The sequence below is a fragment of the Urocitellus parryii genome, chromosome 6, assembly GCF_045843805.1.
Source record: "Urocitellus parryii isolate mUroPar1 chromosome 6, mUroPar1.hap1, whole genome shotgun sequence".
Taxonomy (NCBI): Eukaryota; Metazoa; Chordata; class Mammalia; order Rodentia; family Sciuridae; genus Urocitellus; species Urocitellus parryii.
Genome location: NC_135536.1, coordinates 82082771 through 82100682, shown reverse-complemented (window position 1 = coordinate 82100682; position 17912 = coordinate 82082771). Strand labels below are relative to the sequence as shown.

General features: G+C 41.3%; 1 protein-coding gene across 1 annotated transcript; it reads right to left on the bottom strand.

Annotated features, from left to right (window-relative positions):
* Positions 1 to 4896: 4896 nt before the first annotated feature.
* Positions 4897 to 15346, bottom strand: LOC113183878 (transmembrane and coiled-coil domain-containing protein 5B-like). Its single transcript, XM_026390351.2, has 11 exons — positions 15312 to 15346; positions 14482 to 14631; positions 14064 to 14181; positions 13709 to 13759; positions 13084 to 13149; positions 11947 to 12003; positions 11432 to 11491; positions 10880 to 10944; positions 6492 to 6567; positions 6197 to 6240; positions 4897 to 5095 (listed from the first exon to the last, which is right to left on the bottom strand). The coding sequence occupies exons 1-11, from the start codon at positions 15344 to 15346 to the stop codon at positions 4897 to 4899; spliced, it is 921 nt and encodes a 306-aa protein (XP_026246136.2).
* Positions 15347 to 17912: the final 2566 nt, after the last annotated feature.

Here is a 17912-nt window from a genome sequence, read left to right as displayed (position 1 = left end):
GTTCTCCTAAGAACTGCTGAAAGCCACTGATGTTTCTCCCTCTACTCTCCTGTGCTTTCGCTCAGAGGAGCTGAGAAATACAGAATCATCAGGTCGTTAGGTTAGATCTAGGCTTCTCTAACCTATCAACAAGACTCCCAAAGAAAAAAACAACCCCAACCTTTAAGTAGGCAGTCAGATTCCTGAAATCTACAGGCAGATCACACCCCTGCTGGTAAGAGTGGATGGGTCCACCCTGGGGCAACTTTGCCAGCTGACAGCCCTGAGAACAGCAGCCTGGAAGGGAAGCTGCTAGCAGCCCAAGCAAGTGGAGGGAGCAGTGTTGCCTGCTCATGGTCCCTGCCCCAGGGCTAGCACTCTTTGAGCTTTTAAGTTCTCAGAAACCTTCAGAATTCCAACTCATTGCATTTCAAGATGGGGTCTATTTGGCTGCTGTAATGAATTACTAAAGACTGAGTAACTTCAAACAGAAATTTACTTCTCATATTTTTGGGCACAGAGAAATCTAAATCAAGGTACCAGCAGGTTCAGTGTCTGTGAGGTGGCTTATGATCCCTGGCTCTGCTGTTCACTGGCAGGATAATCTCAGGCAGTTCAGCAAACTAGGAAATAGTGGCCATGTGGGAATTATCTAATGATATATGCAATAGAGTGGATGATCGATAAATGAGGAGGGTAGTAAAAGTTCTGAGCCTCCATTAAGCCAGAATTCATACTTCAGAGAAGCTTCAGAGTTACTGCTAACCTTGATGTTGAGTGCTGGGATCTGCTGCCAACTTGGGAGTTTTTGAGCGCGTGATTAATTGCTAATTCTCTAATTGCTCCTCTGCTCCTTTTCCCACATCCTACTGCATTCATTGTGCAATGTCTGGTGCCTATCAGGCACTCAATAAATGTTTGCTGAACTAAGCGTATAAACCAAACTTCTTAGCTTATTCTAAAGAAACACTGCTCTTCTGAAGAGGATAGGAATTATGGGAACATCGCCCACTGAGACTCTTGACAAAGAAACATGAGAAAGCATTTCCAGGCTTGTGGTGGATCCTCTGGGAAAAAGCAGAAGTCAGGAAAGAACTGAGGCTGCTTGGAAGGCTGAGGCTTGGGGGCTTGGAAAAAATTGCAAAGAGTGTTGTTTCTGACTAACCAAGGACCTGAGTGGAGTAGTTCACTGAATCAAAGAATATTAATATGAATGATTTAGAAACCACCCAGAAATCAGTCTCAGGCCCAGAGAGGGCATGTGTCTTATATAAAATCAGATTAATAATAACAAAGAAAGGGCCAGGGTTCAGGGTTAATTATTCATTTAGTGCTTTTTTTTCAAGATTGCGATTTTTTTTTTAAATGGTACTTTTAACATGTTTAGAACAAGTAGAAATGAAAGGGATAGGTCACTCCTTGGTGCATAGGGAATACTGTTGATAGATAAGAGTCCGATTTCACATCAGCCTTCTCTATCAAGGAAATTGATCTTTAGCATGATAAAAGGATAGTCTGAAGTAGTTAGCAGATAATTAAGTTTTAGGACAGATAACAAGATAGAGAGTGCCTAATCAATTTAATTGAATTCAAGTCTCCAGTCCCAAAGACACTCCACTTCAGGCTACCAAGAGAATTTGCACCAGTTGTAACATGCTCCCTGGGGGGGAGCCTTGGAAACTACTTTCAGGGAAGGGTTAGCCGGCTGCATGAGGCCACCAATTCCTACAAGGCCTTTCACACCTAAGCTCTCTGTATCCAACACTTCACAGTTTCCATTCTACCCGGTGTCCTGGTCACTAAGTGGGCTAGCCAATTCTTTAATAGAATAAGGGCTTAAAAATTACAACAAATAAAATGAAGCATCTAAACCAACAAAGTGAAATTTAACAGAACAATGGGAAGTCTTGCATTTAGCATTGTTTCTCAAACCTGTGCAAATATAAAACAGAAGATATGTGGAATAATCATATTCAAAATGCTTAGGAATCTTGATAGAGCATGAGCTCACTTCTTTGTGTGATACTGCCAAAATGGTTAAAAAATATCTTGGAAGCATCAGTAATGGCAGAATAAGAGGGCAGAGACTACTGGACTCTGTCAGGAAGATGTGACCTATAGTGTTCTGTTCAACTCTGTAGGTCTCCAAGGAAGAAAGAATAAAAGATAATACATGATCTGGAAGCCAGGTCATGAGAGCTTAAAGGACTTGGGGGTGTTCATTTTGGAGAACAAAAGTCTCTTCAACTGTAATAACTAAACTGTGGAGGAGGTAGTCATTTTCCTTTGTCATTTCATAAGATTAATTAGCTGAAGACAAACTTTTATCAACATAAGAGAAAGGAAATTTGCATTGGTAGAATTCCCACTGCATGCTCCTTTGTGGTACTAGTTGCTTTTTATTATTTTGTTCAAACCTTTCAGAAGCAGTTGGATATTTAGCAGGTGGTGAGTGCCCAGGCACTGGAATTCAGACCTCCCGCTCAATTCACTTAAAGCATTGCGATCCCTTTTTCTGCATCCAGGACTTGGGAATGCTGTCCAGGCCCTCTTGGAATCTGCTTAATACCTGGAGTCAGGCTTTCTAGGGCAGCAAAGGCCACTGTGCTTTTGCAACATGGATTTCTAACAGTGTCCATGTTCCGCCTGGATGGCTGTCTGTGAATGAGTGCTATCTAATCCATATTTTTCCAAGCCACTATTTTCTAACCAGTCCTAAATTTTGGAATGGTGGGATGTGTTTGTGGGAAGGAGTAGGTGTAGTGGGGAGCTGAGGAGTTCCTTTAATTATGAACAACTGAGTGGCAAGGTATGGGAATCAGTGAGGGAAGACTTAATACATTTTTTGGCCAGTTGCACCCTTTCCTTTCATGTAGGCTTAGAGTCACCCAAATGCTGAGACCCTTCACCATAAGGAATTCTCTGGCCAGTGAACAGGGCATCAGACTGTGTCCTATCCTGGCAGCAACCTCAAGTGAACTCAGGGTTCCCATGAAGAGACTTATTGAAGAGACCATTACAGAGATGTGAGCAGGGAATCAGCAAAGGAACCTCGAGGTACCAGGTGCAGTCCAACCTCAAGCTCTGGTGCCTGCTATCTCCCTCTCTGCCTCACTGCTCCCCTTGCCACTTCTACAGCTCTTTCAACTCCCTGGAGTCTTCCTTATAATGCCACCTCCTCAGTGAGCACTATGACCACACCTTCCCACTACCCCCTCCTCCCCCAGGGATAACTACCTTGTATCACTTAACAGCATCTGATATTTGTATATTCAATTGTGTTTATCATCTGCTTCTACCCACTAGACTGTGGACAGAGTCTTGTCTGTTTTGTTTATTGCTATCATTCAGGCACCTAAAACATTACATAGCCCAAAGAGAATGCGCAATAAATATTAGTTGAATGAATGAAGACTAATTGGAATTTTTAGAACACATAGAAAGAATTGCACAGAAGTGATATCTAATCCATCTTTCCCTCTTCCTTTGGATAATCACTCCTTTATGTGAAGCCTGCTGCAATGCAAAGAGCTATCTCTTGGCCACAAGAGGGTGCTGTTGATCAGCTTTTCATTTTGTAGGCAACTTAACACGGTTCTGAGATCATTCCCTCTCTTCCTCTGTAGACCCCAGAAAGAAAACTTGCACCAGGGTCATGTCTGCAGTCAATGCAAACATGCAGTGTGTCTCATCTACCCTGATGTTACCCAAGTGAAATTCAGTTAAAATTTATATCAAGAATGATCTCAAAAGAGAAAAGGTCTCTATACAAAACCACAGCATGAGAAACATGGAGAAGGAAGGAGCTGCTCTAGCCCTCCTTGTCTTCCATAGTCTTCACCAACTGGCCAGACAACCTCTTGTTTTGTGCATGTCCCTTTACCTTCCTTCCTTTTGCACCAACAACACCTTCTTGGCTGTTCTGAAAAAGTGTGGGCTCTCACAAAACAGGGTCTAGCTTAAGGACCCCAAATGTCACCTTTCAAGGACTCCTTCATTCTTTTATTAATTCCTCTTTTGTTAAGACATGATGCTAAGGGGCTGTATGGGATAACATAGAAATCAAGGGGACATAATTCAAGGTTAAGGCACCCAGTTATGACACCATAAGGCAAAAATAAGTAGGACGATAAGTTCAGAGAAGGAGTTAGCAGCATTTGGAAGAAGGCCCAGAGAAGCTATCTCTGATTGGTAGGGCTCAGAGGCGATCTCATGAAAGTAAGACATTTGAATTGGGATTTGAATGACAGATAAGTTGCACATTTTTGTTGGGCGTTATCAAAAGCCCTCTCTGATTTTACACCCTTTCTTTTATTCACACTTGAAGTTTAGAATGATTTTCATTGTAGAATGGGTAAACCAGCTATGTGCATTAGAGAGGTTAGTTTAACACTTTTTTTTAGTACTTCACACTCCTGTAAGACATAGCATAACATAAAAAGAGCTGTAGGAAGATAATGTGTTATTAAATAGTAGAAGGGAGCAAGACTTATATCCACATTGGTAGTTCTCAATTTCATGCCCCTAGCAATGCCAAAGCAGAGACTGAAGAATCTAACAAATTAACCTGTGTTTACTAAAAAACAGACAAACAAAAAACCCTGGGAGAATTTATATTATCTTGTCTTAGGTTTAACTTTTCTCAACAGCACATGTAGAACCCATGAGTGCATAGTAAGGCCCCAGGACTCACAAAACCAATATGGTGAACTCTGGTCAAACATATTCTTTATTTGAAAGAGAGATACTCCAGAGGGAAAGCAAAAAGAAAAGAAAAGATTGGATATCAAGTAGCAGCTCTGGGGTGAAGACTTCTACCTTCTTCCCGGCCCACACCTCTAATACAAGGCCACAGCCACAGCTCCTCCTCTTAGGGGTAGTGTGAGGTGCAGTGTGAGGTGCAGTGATCACCCCAGATTAGTGCGGTAGAACTTCATCCACTTCTAGAGTGAGGAAGGGAAATAAGATATCCCTTAGCCTCTTCAAACTGCTCCTACTCATCATCAGGGGCAGGGCATCCACAAGAAGGTCTGGGTTTATGTACTGCAGGTGGAAAAACACATAACCCAGCAGCCTAATGAAGATCATGACCATGAAGACAAAACCACGGAAATGCCTGCAACAAGACAGTCATCATTAGCATGGGAGAAAGGGACAGCCCAAGGTCAAGAAGTGGGAGGTGAACCTCACACTCATAAATGGCTTGAGAATTGTTTTCTTCAGGCAAAAATCTAATGGGGAAAGGCAGGGAATAAGGGTACAGTGGGAGACAGGTAAATGCAGAAAGAGAGTGAGATAGCAGACAGGAATTGAATACAGCCCCCCCCCTGACACTTAAATTCCCCCAATAGAATAGATAGATGACCATATGGAAAGTTGGAAGTCCAAAAGAAGATGACTTTCTGGGTACCATATGTGGGGCGGGCATTTTGAGGTTATTAGAAAAAGTTGAGAGCAGTCACACTGTGAGCCTCATTGCCATTAGCCCTCTTCAGGTCTTCCACAGTAAGCAGCTTTAGGGTGTGAAGGAAGATTTAGCCATCTCTGACATTGACATCCAGGCAAAATGATGAGGACTGGCTTTTTCTACACACACAATACCAAAATGAACCAACTCAAACAATAAAATGTGTGTGTGTGTGTTTTCTTATGTGCCAATTCTACCCTGACCAGTGGTCTTAGACCTTAAGTCTTTGATTGTGGAGAAATAACATAAACTGGAGCTTTTCACAAAAGTACAATACAAAGAAGCACTTCAGAATCAGTCTCCTTATTTCAAAAATTAAAAATGAAAAGGTGCAGAGTTCAAGTAGTGTTCTTTTTGCTTCTAAAAGTGCAGGAGAAGCAGCAAGAGAAGAAAGCACCCTGAATTCTCTTTCCAAGAGAGTAGAGTAGAAGGTTACCATGTTCAGAACCAAGAAAATAAGAAGAGGTCATACTGAGGGTCATTAATGGAAAAGTAAAGTGAAATGCAACACCTAGTCTTCTAAATGCAGAACTTCGCTTAGCAATAGCCACTAACTCCTCTCCAGCTATTTATAGCTCTGTGGCTCTGGTGTTAAAACTGTGTTGAGAAAGGAAGGGTTGGAAGAAATCTGGGGCTGCCCAACGTGTTCTGTTTCATGGGTATGTTTCTACCTATTCCTTTGTCCCCTATCAGGTCACCTGTAGAGTGAATGTGGCCTGACAAGGTCAAACCCAAGATTCTGCCACTTACCTGTACCAAAAGATCCTCTTGTGTTTCTTTTTGATGGCTTTCTCCTGTGGGAAGCAATAAAAACCAAAGCTGTGAATGTCCCGTGCTCACACAGAGGCAGTATAACAGGGTGGCTGGAAGCAGAGATCCTGGGTCAGGCTGCCCAGGTTCCAATCCTGACTCTGCCACTTCCTAGATGCCATGGTGGCAATCAGGGCATTAAGCCTCATTTACTAAGTTATTTAAAAGAAGAGGGAAGCAAACAAAGGAGAGGGGAGAACAGGAGAAGCCCTAAATTTAGAGAGGTAAGCCTTACCATGTTTCTTTGGATGGTCTCTACTAGAATTGACCCAGGCTTCACTATTTGGGAAGAGTTTTTCTGGGCTTTGGATCTGGGGGGAAAAAAAAAAAAGATCAGAGTCAAAAGGTTAAAAAAAAAAACAGGATCAGAATAAAAAGTCATGTAACATAATCTGAGGGCCTGATAAAACGCGCTTTTCTAACACATTCAATGTGTCTGATTTTTGTTTACTAGATACTTATTAACATTCACAATGTTCAACATGCTAGCCAGGTGCAGAGGCACACACCTGTAATTCTCAGCAACTCATGAGGCTGAGGTAGGAGGATCACAAGTCCCAGGCCAGCCTCAACAACTTAGACCCAGTCTCAACATAAAGTACGAAGGGCTAGGCATGTAGGTCAGTGGGAGAGCACCCCAGCATTTGGTTCTCCGTACTGCACAAAGCAAACAAACACAACGCCCAACAGTCAAAATTCATAATCACTCAGCATACAAAAAAACTAGGAAAATGTGATCCATTTACAAGAGAAAGACCATCTGTGAAGACAAAGCCTGATGTTGCCTGATGTTGTATTCAAACTGAAAGCCTGTCTTTCCAGGCAGCTCAAATGTCAGTTCACATCTTACCTCCTCAGCTGTGCTGCCTACAGACAGCCCTGAGCGTGCTTGGCTTGGAGATTGGCCAGAGATCTGAGCAGAGTTTAGGGGCAGAATTTAGAACTCCCCTTGTTTAGCTCTCTAGTTTCTTTCCAGCATCTGTGGCTCCCTGGAACTCTATTCTCTTTTCTTTTAACCCAGAAAGATTTCAGGTTTTCTCTTGGTTTTAGCTGCCCCTTATATACACACTTTGGCAGTTACCCACAGGCTAGAAGGTATAAAAATGGAAAAAAACCTCCTGCGGGTCTCCTCTTCCCAATGTCAACTCCTCTCTAGAATCTGCCATCCTTATTCATTCCCTGGTGTCTTCTGATCACTATTTGTTTATTTGTTGCTTTTTGTTCTCATTTAGAATCTATAGTTATTTTCTGCTGGAGAGTCAATCCCAGTAAATCCTGACCCAGTCTTCTATTTTTTTTTTTAAAATAGGAATTTCTTTTTATGATCATGAACTATAGGAGAAAGGGGAGAAATGGCACAGACTCCTGATTCTTACCATAATGAGGTAGCTTGTGTTAAAGGAGCCGACTTCCAAAGGCAACTGGACAAAATACACAACAGCTGTCTGAATACACAGGCGAATTCAGTCAGAAGTAAAGCCCACGAAGAGGAGCTCCTCATTAATCCAAGCCCCTACACCCCCGCAAGGACATTTGCCAACGTGTGATGAGCCAGGGAATAGAGTCCACGCAGCCAGTGGCAGCATCAATTGACTGAGGAGTCAGAGGTGGAGTTTAAGACCAAAGTGACTGCGATGGAGGGGAAAAAATTCAAGGGAGGTCTTCTTGATGCGGTGGCCAGCTCCTAAGCTGTACACAGGTATCTCAAGATCGCACACACACACACACACACACACACACACAAAGAAACTCAAAGAATACAGAAAGTGCTCAAGAGTTGATCAAAGGTAGTGCTGGGGAGCGGAAGTTGGAGTTCCAGATCTCTCAAACTTGAAGGGGAGACTGGCACACTTTGCAGGGAAAAAACATGATCCTTTTAATAGATACCACAGGAGCACTGAACTAAACTTAATATCTGCCATGCTGAAAACACAAAGGACGCTCTAAATAAAAGAGAAGAGTCTTAATCTGATAAAAGTGTGTGCAAGCAAGTCACAGGGCACATGTGCATCCTGGTGACTAAGTTAATACTTCACCCCTAAGTCCAGTGTCAAGTGTGTCCCCCCAGCCTGTATTACAAAGTCATAGCTGATGCATTAAAAGCAAGAAAAAGCAATAAAAAGATATAAAGATTAAGGAGGAAAAAACATAAGTATCATTCTTCATAGATAAAAAACCTACAAAGTATTAGAATAAATGGATTTAGCAAGATTGACAGATATACGTTTAATAAATGTAAAGAAGTCAACTGTATTACTATACTCTAGCAGTAATCAGAAAACCAAATAAACATATCATTTGTAGTAGCATGAAACAACCAAATACCTAGAAATAAATCTGATGAAAGATTCATTAGAACACGATAGAGAAAACAACAATATATTATTGTGTGAAATTTGAAAAGATTTAAATAAATGGAGATCTAAAAACTTTCATGCGCTTAGAAAACTATTATTTAGATGCCAATTATCTTCCAAATTTATCTACATATTCCATTCAAAATTTCAGTAATGGTTTTTCTGGTAGAAATTGAAAAATCAATTTTATAATTTATATTGAAATTCAAGGGGCCAAGAAGAGCCAAGATAATCTCAAAAAGTTAAAAAGTTACAGAAATTAAGTTACCATATATCAAGGCCAAGTATAAAGCTACAATAATTAAAACAGTATAGTAGCCGGGCACAGTGATACACACCTATAATCCCAGCAGCTCGGGAGGCTGAAACAAGAGAATCACGAGTTCAAAGCCAACCTCAATGAAAGCGAGACACTCAGCAATTCAGTGAGACCCTTTCTCTAAGTAAAATAAAAACAGGGCTGGGGATGTGGCTAAGTGGTCTAGTGCCCCTAAGTTTAAAGCCTGGTTCCAAAACAAAAACAAACAAAAAAACCAAAACAAACAAACAAAAAAACAGTATAGTGCTGACACAAGGATAGAGATGGAGACTAATGGTACAGAATAAGATATTCAAAAAACAGACTCACACATATACGTCATCTAATATATAAAATAAGGCTCCTCTATAAATTCACTCTCTCTTCAATAAATGGTGCTGGACCATTTGGACACAGAAAAAAAAAAAAAGAAATTCCAGATGAAAGTAAATGTAAGTGTAAAAGGTAAAACAATGAAATAAATCTTGGTGGAATCACAGGAGAATAGTCCTATTATGGCCTATAAAAAGCATTAGGTAATAAAGTACTGATAAATTTTATGGCTTACATGTCCTTTAAATGAAGAACTAATGTTTATCCAAAACTTCCATTAAGAAATTAAAAAAGAAAAGCCAGAGAACAGAATGCAGTACACTTTACAAAAAGGTTAAAGGAAAAAAAAAATACAAGAAACTCCTCTAAATTAATGATAAAAGACCAAAATATACCAAATATAGGCAAAAGATATGTCATGTAAATGGATAGCCAAATTTCCAAGAAGCATTTGGGAAGCCATATAACATCATTAGTACTCATTAATTATAATAATAAAATAAAATTTTATATCACTATACCTCCTGCCAGAATGGTTAAAAATCAAACAGACTGTCAATACTAATTGAAAGTGAGGATGCAGAGCAATTAGAATGTTTGTACAGTTTTGTGGGAAGGATATCAGTGTAGCCACTGTAAAAATTGTTGGGCTTATCAAGTAAAAAGAGATGTGTACCCAGTGACTGGAGAGAAATGAGTGGATAGGTCCACCAAAGGACAAGAACAAGAATGCTTACTTAAAAAAGAAAAGAAAAAGAACATTTATAACAGTTGTATTTTAATGTCCCCAAACTTGAAATAACCTGTTCATCAAAACTAGATCAATGTGCTGTACTCATACAGTGGGATACTCTACAGCCACAAAAAAAGCAACATAAGGGAATCTCAGTGAAAGATACAAAAGAGAGTACATACTGAATTTATGCAATGTTCAAGAATAGAGTTTCAAAACAATAAAAGAGTAATTGTTAGTGTTACCTTTGCAAGGAGTATTGACTGGGAAGAGGATCTAAGGGAGAAATCTAGGGTGCTCAAAATGTTCTACACATAAATGAGAATTTTGATATTTTATTTCAATGAGAGGGTGGTATTAAGTGTGCATCTGTGTATAAAAATTCATCAAGCTATATACTTAAGATTTGTGCAGTCTATGACTATTATACGTAATACAATTAAAAAGTATCGCCGGAAAGTGTGATGAGTCCTGAGACATGCAAGTCCAAGACACGGAGTTTAAAAGGGCATGACTGGGGCCTCTGGTCAGTCCAGTGGGTCCACTGTGTGTGTCCTGGGAAAGGGGATAGCACACCCACATGGAGAAACATTTCTGGGCCTCTTTTTAACTAGGATTCTTCCTCTCTGAATGTTGCTTAAGTCAATTGAAGATATGTGAAAGGAACATAAAAAAAGAGACTTTCTAAATACCAGTTACTGAGGAGGGCGAAAGAGAAGCCCGAATGCTAAGGATTTTCCAGTCTAGAACCTGGAGTCGAGGCTGCTGGGAAAGAGTTGCTGGAGGTCATTTACACAGTGACACCAACTATCCTGAGAACGGTTCACCAACTACTCCCCCCTTCAGGGATCTCCCAGGACTGTCGCCTCAGCCCATCAGGGTGGTCACTTTTCCAAACTTACATTTCCTTTTCAAGCAACAGCATTTCTTCTTCCTTTTCCATCTTCCTCAGAATTTCCTGGTATTTCTTCCCACAGGGGGAGGAGATATCATAAATGAGAATTTTGATATTTTATTTCAATGAGAATAACTCACAATATTCTAAACATGCATGGGTATGAACAAAGTAGGGAAACGTCTAATAAAAACTAAGGAGACGGTAGAAACCAGGATGGAGCTACATGAACAGCAGGAGCCCTCACTCTGGACCCTGCTTGAACCCAGATCCCAGTGCTGACACATGAGCTCCCCAGCAATGCTCCCTAAGTCTTTGAGACCTCGGTGTTCTCTTCCTCATGACAGTATCAGCCTTGCTGAGTTACTAGATACATTAAGAAAAAGACTGCATTTTTCAAAATAAAGACCGAATCCTTAACATACATCTGTTTTGTTGTTGCTGCGATTGCTTAAAAGGCATTTTCCCCAGGGACAGATCCCAGCCTAAGGAGAAACCAAGCATTCCGTGGTCTTGGGGGAAACTGCCTCTACTCTGACTTCTTCTGGAGGTGGAGTACCTTTATGTAGTGGGCCTGGTCCTTGCAGAGCTGATACACAGATTGGTAGTCACTCTCTAGCTAGAAAGAGAAGGAAATTAACAAGCTTCATGAGTTAAATCAGAACTAAGCTGTTCCCTGAAACCTGCCTGGGGGCACTGGACACTTGGCTGGTTACCTAGCAACTCCTGACTTGAAAGGAAAACAACCACCTCACAAAGAAGTGATCTCACCATTCACACAGGATCTAATTCTGAGAAAAGGAACTCGCCAGAAACGCCAGGGGATGGTACAGGGCAAATAGGACTGGGATTCAACAGTGGTATCTGGGGTGGGAAATGTTTAAGAAATGGGAAGAGCAGTACTTCTAATGGAAGTGCTCTTTCTCACCATTTGCATGTGAGCTGGAAATTCACTTGCCAGATGTTCTTGTACCTCCCCCTCCCTTGCTTCCAAGTGGTTCTGTTTTTAAGACCCTGAGAGTTCCCTCCTATTCTAATCCTGGGTAGACGCTCAGTGTGGTGACACTGCTCTACCTTAATCATTTCTTTCTCCTGCTCTGCACAGGACTCTGATGACTTCTGCAGTCTCACCTATGGAAGACAAGGGACAACAGAAAGTTAATAGCATTTCTTTGTGCAAGACAAATGTGTAAAAATCACCTGCTCCAGACGAGTAGAATGCATGATAATAACGGTTATCCTGTGTTGTGGACATGGGAGGCTAATGTAGGGTAGGCATGATTATTACTCTCATTTTACAGATGAGGAAACAAAGGCAAAAAGAAATTAAGTACATAACTGGTCTAAGTCTCTTAGGGGCAGAGCTGACATTGAAACCTCAGGAGACTGATTCCTCGGGGAGCCTACCCATCCTCCCTCCTCCAGTCATAGTCTGCAGGGTGCACACCGTGTCCTCTGCATACACAGGGAGCAAAACAGAAAGCTTGCTTCTCCTTTTCAGACAAACGCTAAGATCAGTGGGACTCTGGCACAGTGAGCTAGACCAAGTTGCAGTATTCATCACAAGAATCTGCAGAGTTTCCCAGTAGGGTGTTTGCCCCTATTGGGAGTACAACTTATTCTTTCATTCAACAAACATTTATTGGGCATTTACTATGTTCCAGCCTTTACTCTAGACATTGGGTTATAAACAACATAGTTTCAAAAATTTATGATCACATTGGTTTACCTTTTACTAGAGGGAAAAGATAATAAAATACGTTTCAAAATAAAACTTATTTGGCCTGTGAGCCATTGCTTGGAAAGTCAGATGAGATGATTAATACACTCTTATATAATTGTGGTAGTTACTATTTCTTCCTGCTCCAATACCGGTGTTAGAGTAATCCTCACTAAGATCATAAACTTCTTGAGAACATGTCCCAGTGGACATTCAGAACATGCATTTTATTAATGCGTGATGAGGACTCTGTTATAATTCCCTCCACCAGGTGGCACTGTAGTCCTCTCTGATACTAGTATAACTAATCATGTCCCTGCAAGACATGGGATTAAGTAGAGGGAATAAAGGCCACCTGCTCACCTCTGATAAGCACACAGGCCTCCTCTGCACCTTGCCACCTTGCCTAGGAGAGTTCTTGAAATAATTTCTCCAAGTGCCTGGCAGTGATACATCTCCCAGAAAATCTCTAGGATTGCTGTTCTACTCACCTTCAATTCTTCTAAAATCTGGTTTTGGGCACTGTTATCAAACTCAACATTCTTAAATCTTGAAATCTGAAATGTATTCCAAAAACTGTGAACTTAGTAAGACATACAAACATAAAAACATGGTCCAGTGGTAGAGTCAGGGGTCCCAGGCTGCACGATGGGACTATTAACTCAGATCCTGAATTAGTTCAGGAAGTTGACAATTCTACTGGGATTCCTAAGAAATGATCCTGGTTTCCAGGGTGGACTCTGCTGAGTGGAAAACAGCTCTTATGTTAGAGTACTTCTGTATTTCCACATTCTGAGTTGTGCACAGGACTCATTTCTCATGTTCCCATCCCACCTGCCCTCCCTCCTCTTTTTGGTACTGGGGATTGAACTCACTGAGTTATATCCCCAGCTCTTTTATATATATATTTTATTTAGAGACAGGATCTTGCTGAGTTGCTTAGGGTCTCGAAAAGTTGCAAGGCTGGTTTTGAACTTATGGTCCTTCTGGTCTCAGCCTCCTGAGCTGCTGGGATTAATACAGCATGTACCACCACACTGGGACTGCCCACCTTTCTCTTGAGCAGGTAGTGTGCTAGGGATCCTAGGACACCCAAACCCAGAATCCACCCCTTACCTTGTTCTGAAGCTCCTTCACATTGTTGCTGAGGATCTTATTTGTTTTTTCCTATAGGAAGAAGGAGGTAAAAGGGACAAATGTGCCCTGCTCTTGTACCTTTCCCCTCACTAGACCACTCAAATCATCAAGAAATGAGTGTGTCTTGTGGGAAAAGTGCATTCTGGGCCTCATGTTTGCAGAACTGAGACAGAGCCCAGACCTCAACTCCGTGCTGAGCACTTCACTCTTAAACCACTGCAATTTCTACAGATGCAGAAGTGATGAGCATCAACATGATGGTCCCCTGGGAAAGAGAGTGGAAAAATAGGCACAAAGGACTCCTATGGTCTTTCTCCACCAGAGGGCTCCTTACCAGCTTTGCTGACTCTAGTTCCAGGTTCCTCAGAGTATCCTCCTTCTCAAATATGATCTGGTTTAACTCCTCCCTCTCCTTGGCTTGTCCTATTGACAGGGTGATATCTCTTTCCAGACTGAAAAACATAAAGTCACCCAGGTGTGCCCCAGTCCTAAGGAAGCTGTGGAGGCCCCATCTTGAGAAGCCACTCCCAGCCAGACTTAGAGAGCAGGAGCAGTTACATATTGCAACGGCAATCCAATGTGGAGAAAATTCCCTGGATAAACCCTTTGACGGTACTACAGTTCATGTTTCAGAATTTAAATAAGGGGCAAGACTGGCTACCAAGAAAGCAAACCTTCCTCCCACCTTCTCTCTAACCCAAGGGGCATCCATGGAGCCCTTCTTTCCAACCATCTGCAAAGCAAAGCCTGACCTTTGAATAGTTTCTTCTTTCTCCTGAATTTGTCTGAGAAGAACCTGATTTGCCTCATCCAGTCTCAGCAGGTCCTTTTCAAGGTCTGAGTTCAGGTAGTCAAGGTTCTGCTTTGTCATTTCTAAGTTTGGTATGTCCATCGTCTTGTGCCTACAGGAAAATCCTCTTCTTTACTAAATTCAGGACAGGAAACAAAAAAAAATCAAGAAGACTTTCCCTTCTAATCTCATCCATTCCCATCTCCTGTTGTCAGCAAGCCTACCCAGCTCTTTATTTTCATGATAAATTGATTTTCCTATAGTGTTTTGCATAAATTCCTCAAAATCAAATTGCACTTTAATATTAAATACTGTAAGTGAAACCCATTAAAACACAAATATTTCATGAAGCAAAATAAAAGACTTTTCATATGAATAATTATACTCCGACTAACTTGTCCTTGAAAACTTTAGATGGGGTATGTGGAATCCAAGCAAAACCTAGAAAGCATTTAAAGATCTGCAAGGGAGAGGACTTTCTTCAGTCTCCTTTTATTACAAACTTGAAAGTCTTCTAACTCAGGCAGGAGTCTAGGCTGGGTAGAAGGCAAGGAGGGGGATGGATTTTTTTTCCCCCACAAACAGGACCAATTTGCTGTGTGAGACACAGCTATTTGCTATCACTTTAAACCCTGTGAATAGAGTCTCATGAAGTACAGGAATAAAACCAAAGTTACTTCTCTCTAAGAAACCTCCCCAGTACTGAGGGGAATCACGTTCAGCACTGATGAGGCTGATTATCTTAACACAGTGGTTCCTCTCCTGAATTCCATTATTGTTCCTGATACTCGCCCATCATCCAATAGATTCTGTCCAAGTTCTTCCATTGTAGATTTCCTAAAATGTTAACATACACATTTGTTGTGGAAATGAAGGACCTATTGTTCTGACCAGTGACTGGTCCAGGAAGGAGCAGGTACAAGTTAAACCCTGTGATTAAGCAAGACAGAGCCAAGAAGAGACCAAAGCCTTTATTCCTTCACTTTCTAGCATCAATTGCAACATTTCAGCAAACTAGATCATAGTTTAAGATCTCATAAATGAATCCCACTGAAATATAGAAATCTTTTTCATTTTTCAAAAGAATTCACTCTATCTTTTCCCTTTCTTGTCTATTTTTGTCCCATTGGGCAAAGTATTGGGGGTACTCATGCATGTCTACAAATGCATTGACACTTTATTTTTAACCAAAACTTTCATGGAAACAGGGAGAAAAATAATCATGGAAGAGTCAGAGGGTACCACAAACTTGACTGCCTGATTTCTGTTAGTCTATTGCCCTCCTACTTTCAGGCAAGCTCTGGATATCACAGGCCAACTTGATCCAGAAACAGCAGCACAAGCAACAAGATGACAATTGCTAGAAGGAAGAGACAAATATCAAGGTCTGAAGGGGCGTCTCCTAAGCACTGCACCAAAACAGGAAGTGCAGTACCAAATTCAATCTAAAAAAGGCCGACTGCCAAAACCTTTCTCTTTTCACATTGCACCTTCTCTTCTTTTCTCTGAGCATTGAGCTTTTTTTTTTAACCTCCTTTTTAAATTCCTTCTTTTACCTTCTTTTCCTTTGATCCCCTTCCCTACATTTCTCTCTTTTTTTTTCTGCACTTTTTTGCACACAAGGCACCTCAGGCTGTGGTGATGCACTCTGAACTCACCTTTCTTTGCCCAACTGAGATTTCCTCTGTCCCAACAGAGATTTCCAATTGATATCAGAACTTCCAGGAAAAAAAAAAAAAAAACATTTCCTGGCTGACTGAGTTTTCCAAATATAGGGGGGAATGTCCTCTCCAGCTGGGTGGGGCAGCATGTCATAGTGAGTAGGGATGGTTGGGGTGGCAACAGTACCTCCTCATGCCTCATTGGGAGCAGAGTTCAGAACTTTTGGACAGTTTAGAGGTCTTCTCAAACAGCAATAAGATCTATGGAACAAATTTCCAGGCCCAGTGTAAATCTCTTCTGAAGCAGTAATCGACTCTATGGATTGTGGTTTCATTCTCCCAAATTTCTAGGCCTAGCAATAATTGTGATCACTCTCACTTCTCTTCCATGATCTCTGTGTGGCATCTTCACAAATTTCTGCCCCCAAATTCAAACCATGCATCTCTATTCAATGCATCTAAGATCTCCTAAGTAGGAATGCCGGCAATGTTCTGAGTGAAGTCTTATTCGTGGGCTAAGTAAGTCCTCAAATCTCTACAAATTGGATTCTGGGAGCTGCAAAACAAACTCCTTTGTTTTCCCCAAACTGGCACTGCCAAGTCATTGGAAAGGAAGGATCTCATGTTTCAAAGGTGGAGTATGTGGAGGGGGAGCAGGAATAAAGGAAGAGGAGTGTTTTGTCCAGATTCCCACTCCTTCAGAACTCCCCCTTTATTTTTTAAGGTCTTAAATTACTGGAACAGCAAAGGGAATTTAACATATACCAATGTCGCTGTATGAAGCTTTCCTGAATTCCTCCTTGTTATAGTTTGGATCTGAAATGTCCCTCAAAATCTCATGTGTAGGCTTAGTCCCCAAGGCAGGTGTGTTCAGAGGTGGGACTCTGGGGAGGTGATTGACTCATGAAAGTTTTGACCTCATCAATGGATTAATCCATTTATGGTTTCATAGTTTAATGGGGCATAGGCAGGTGTAGAAACTTAGAATGTGGGGTCTCATTAGAATGAGTAGGTTCTTGGAGGTGTGCCCTTGAAAGATGCACCTTATCTCTGGTCTTTGGGCCACTCCCTCTCTGCATCCTGGCCACCATGAAGAGAGCAGCTTTGCTCTACCACATTCTTCTCCATCATTTTCTGGCTCATAACAGACCCAGCAACAATGCGATCAGTAGACTATGGACTGAAACCTCTACCCATGAGCCAAGATAAACCTTTCCTCCCTTAAAATAATTTATCTTAGGTGTTTTGTCACAATGATGGAAAGCTGATTAATATTCTGTGTGTTGCCTAAGAATATAAGACAGGATACAGAATGGAAAGACATCCATAAAGATATGTACTTGGACTTCAGATCTGTCCATTTCTGAACCTCACAGTCAATTCACTCTTCCATGATCGAAGTCCAAACCTTGTCCAGATAAATTGCAGTAATCTCAAGTCTCTGAAAGTCATTCTAGAACACACCACTACCCATAGGAATGTCTCTTCCATGCACTAATATCTGTCACAATCTTATCTAGCCTTCTCGACTCAGCTCAAATGCTGCTGCTTCTGCACCTTCTGCAATATACCAAGCCCTAGTCCCTGCAGAATAACAACAGCTGCTCTTCTCTTTTGGCAGCTTATATTATTTTAAATCTGGTCTCCATCTTACAGTTTGGTTATAAACTCCTCAGGAGAGTGTGTTTTAATTGTGTTGATTTTGATACTCCTCCCTAGTTGTGCTCCAGAG

Excerpts from the sequence above, each read along its gene's own strand:
- LOC113183878 (XM_026390351.2), bottom strand. The coding sequence starts at position 15,346 with ATGGAAGAACTTGGACAGAATCTATTGGATGATGG. Across the intron at positions 10,945-11,431 it reads ACCAGGCCCACTACATAAAG|AAATACCAGGAAATTCTGAG; the intron begins GTACTCCACCTC and ends CCCTGTGGGAAG. Across the intron at positions 6,568-10,879 it reads CTGTTGCTTGAAAAGGAAAT|ATCCAAAGCCCAGAAAAACT; the intron begins GTAAGTTTGGAA and ends TTTTCCCCCCAG.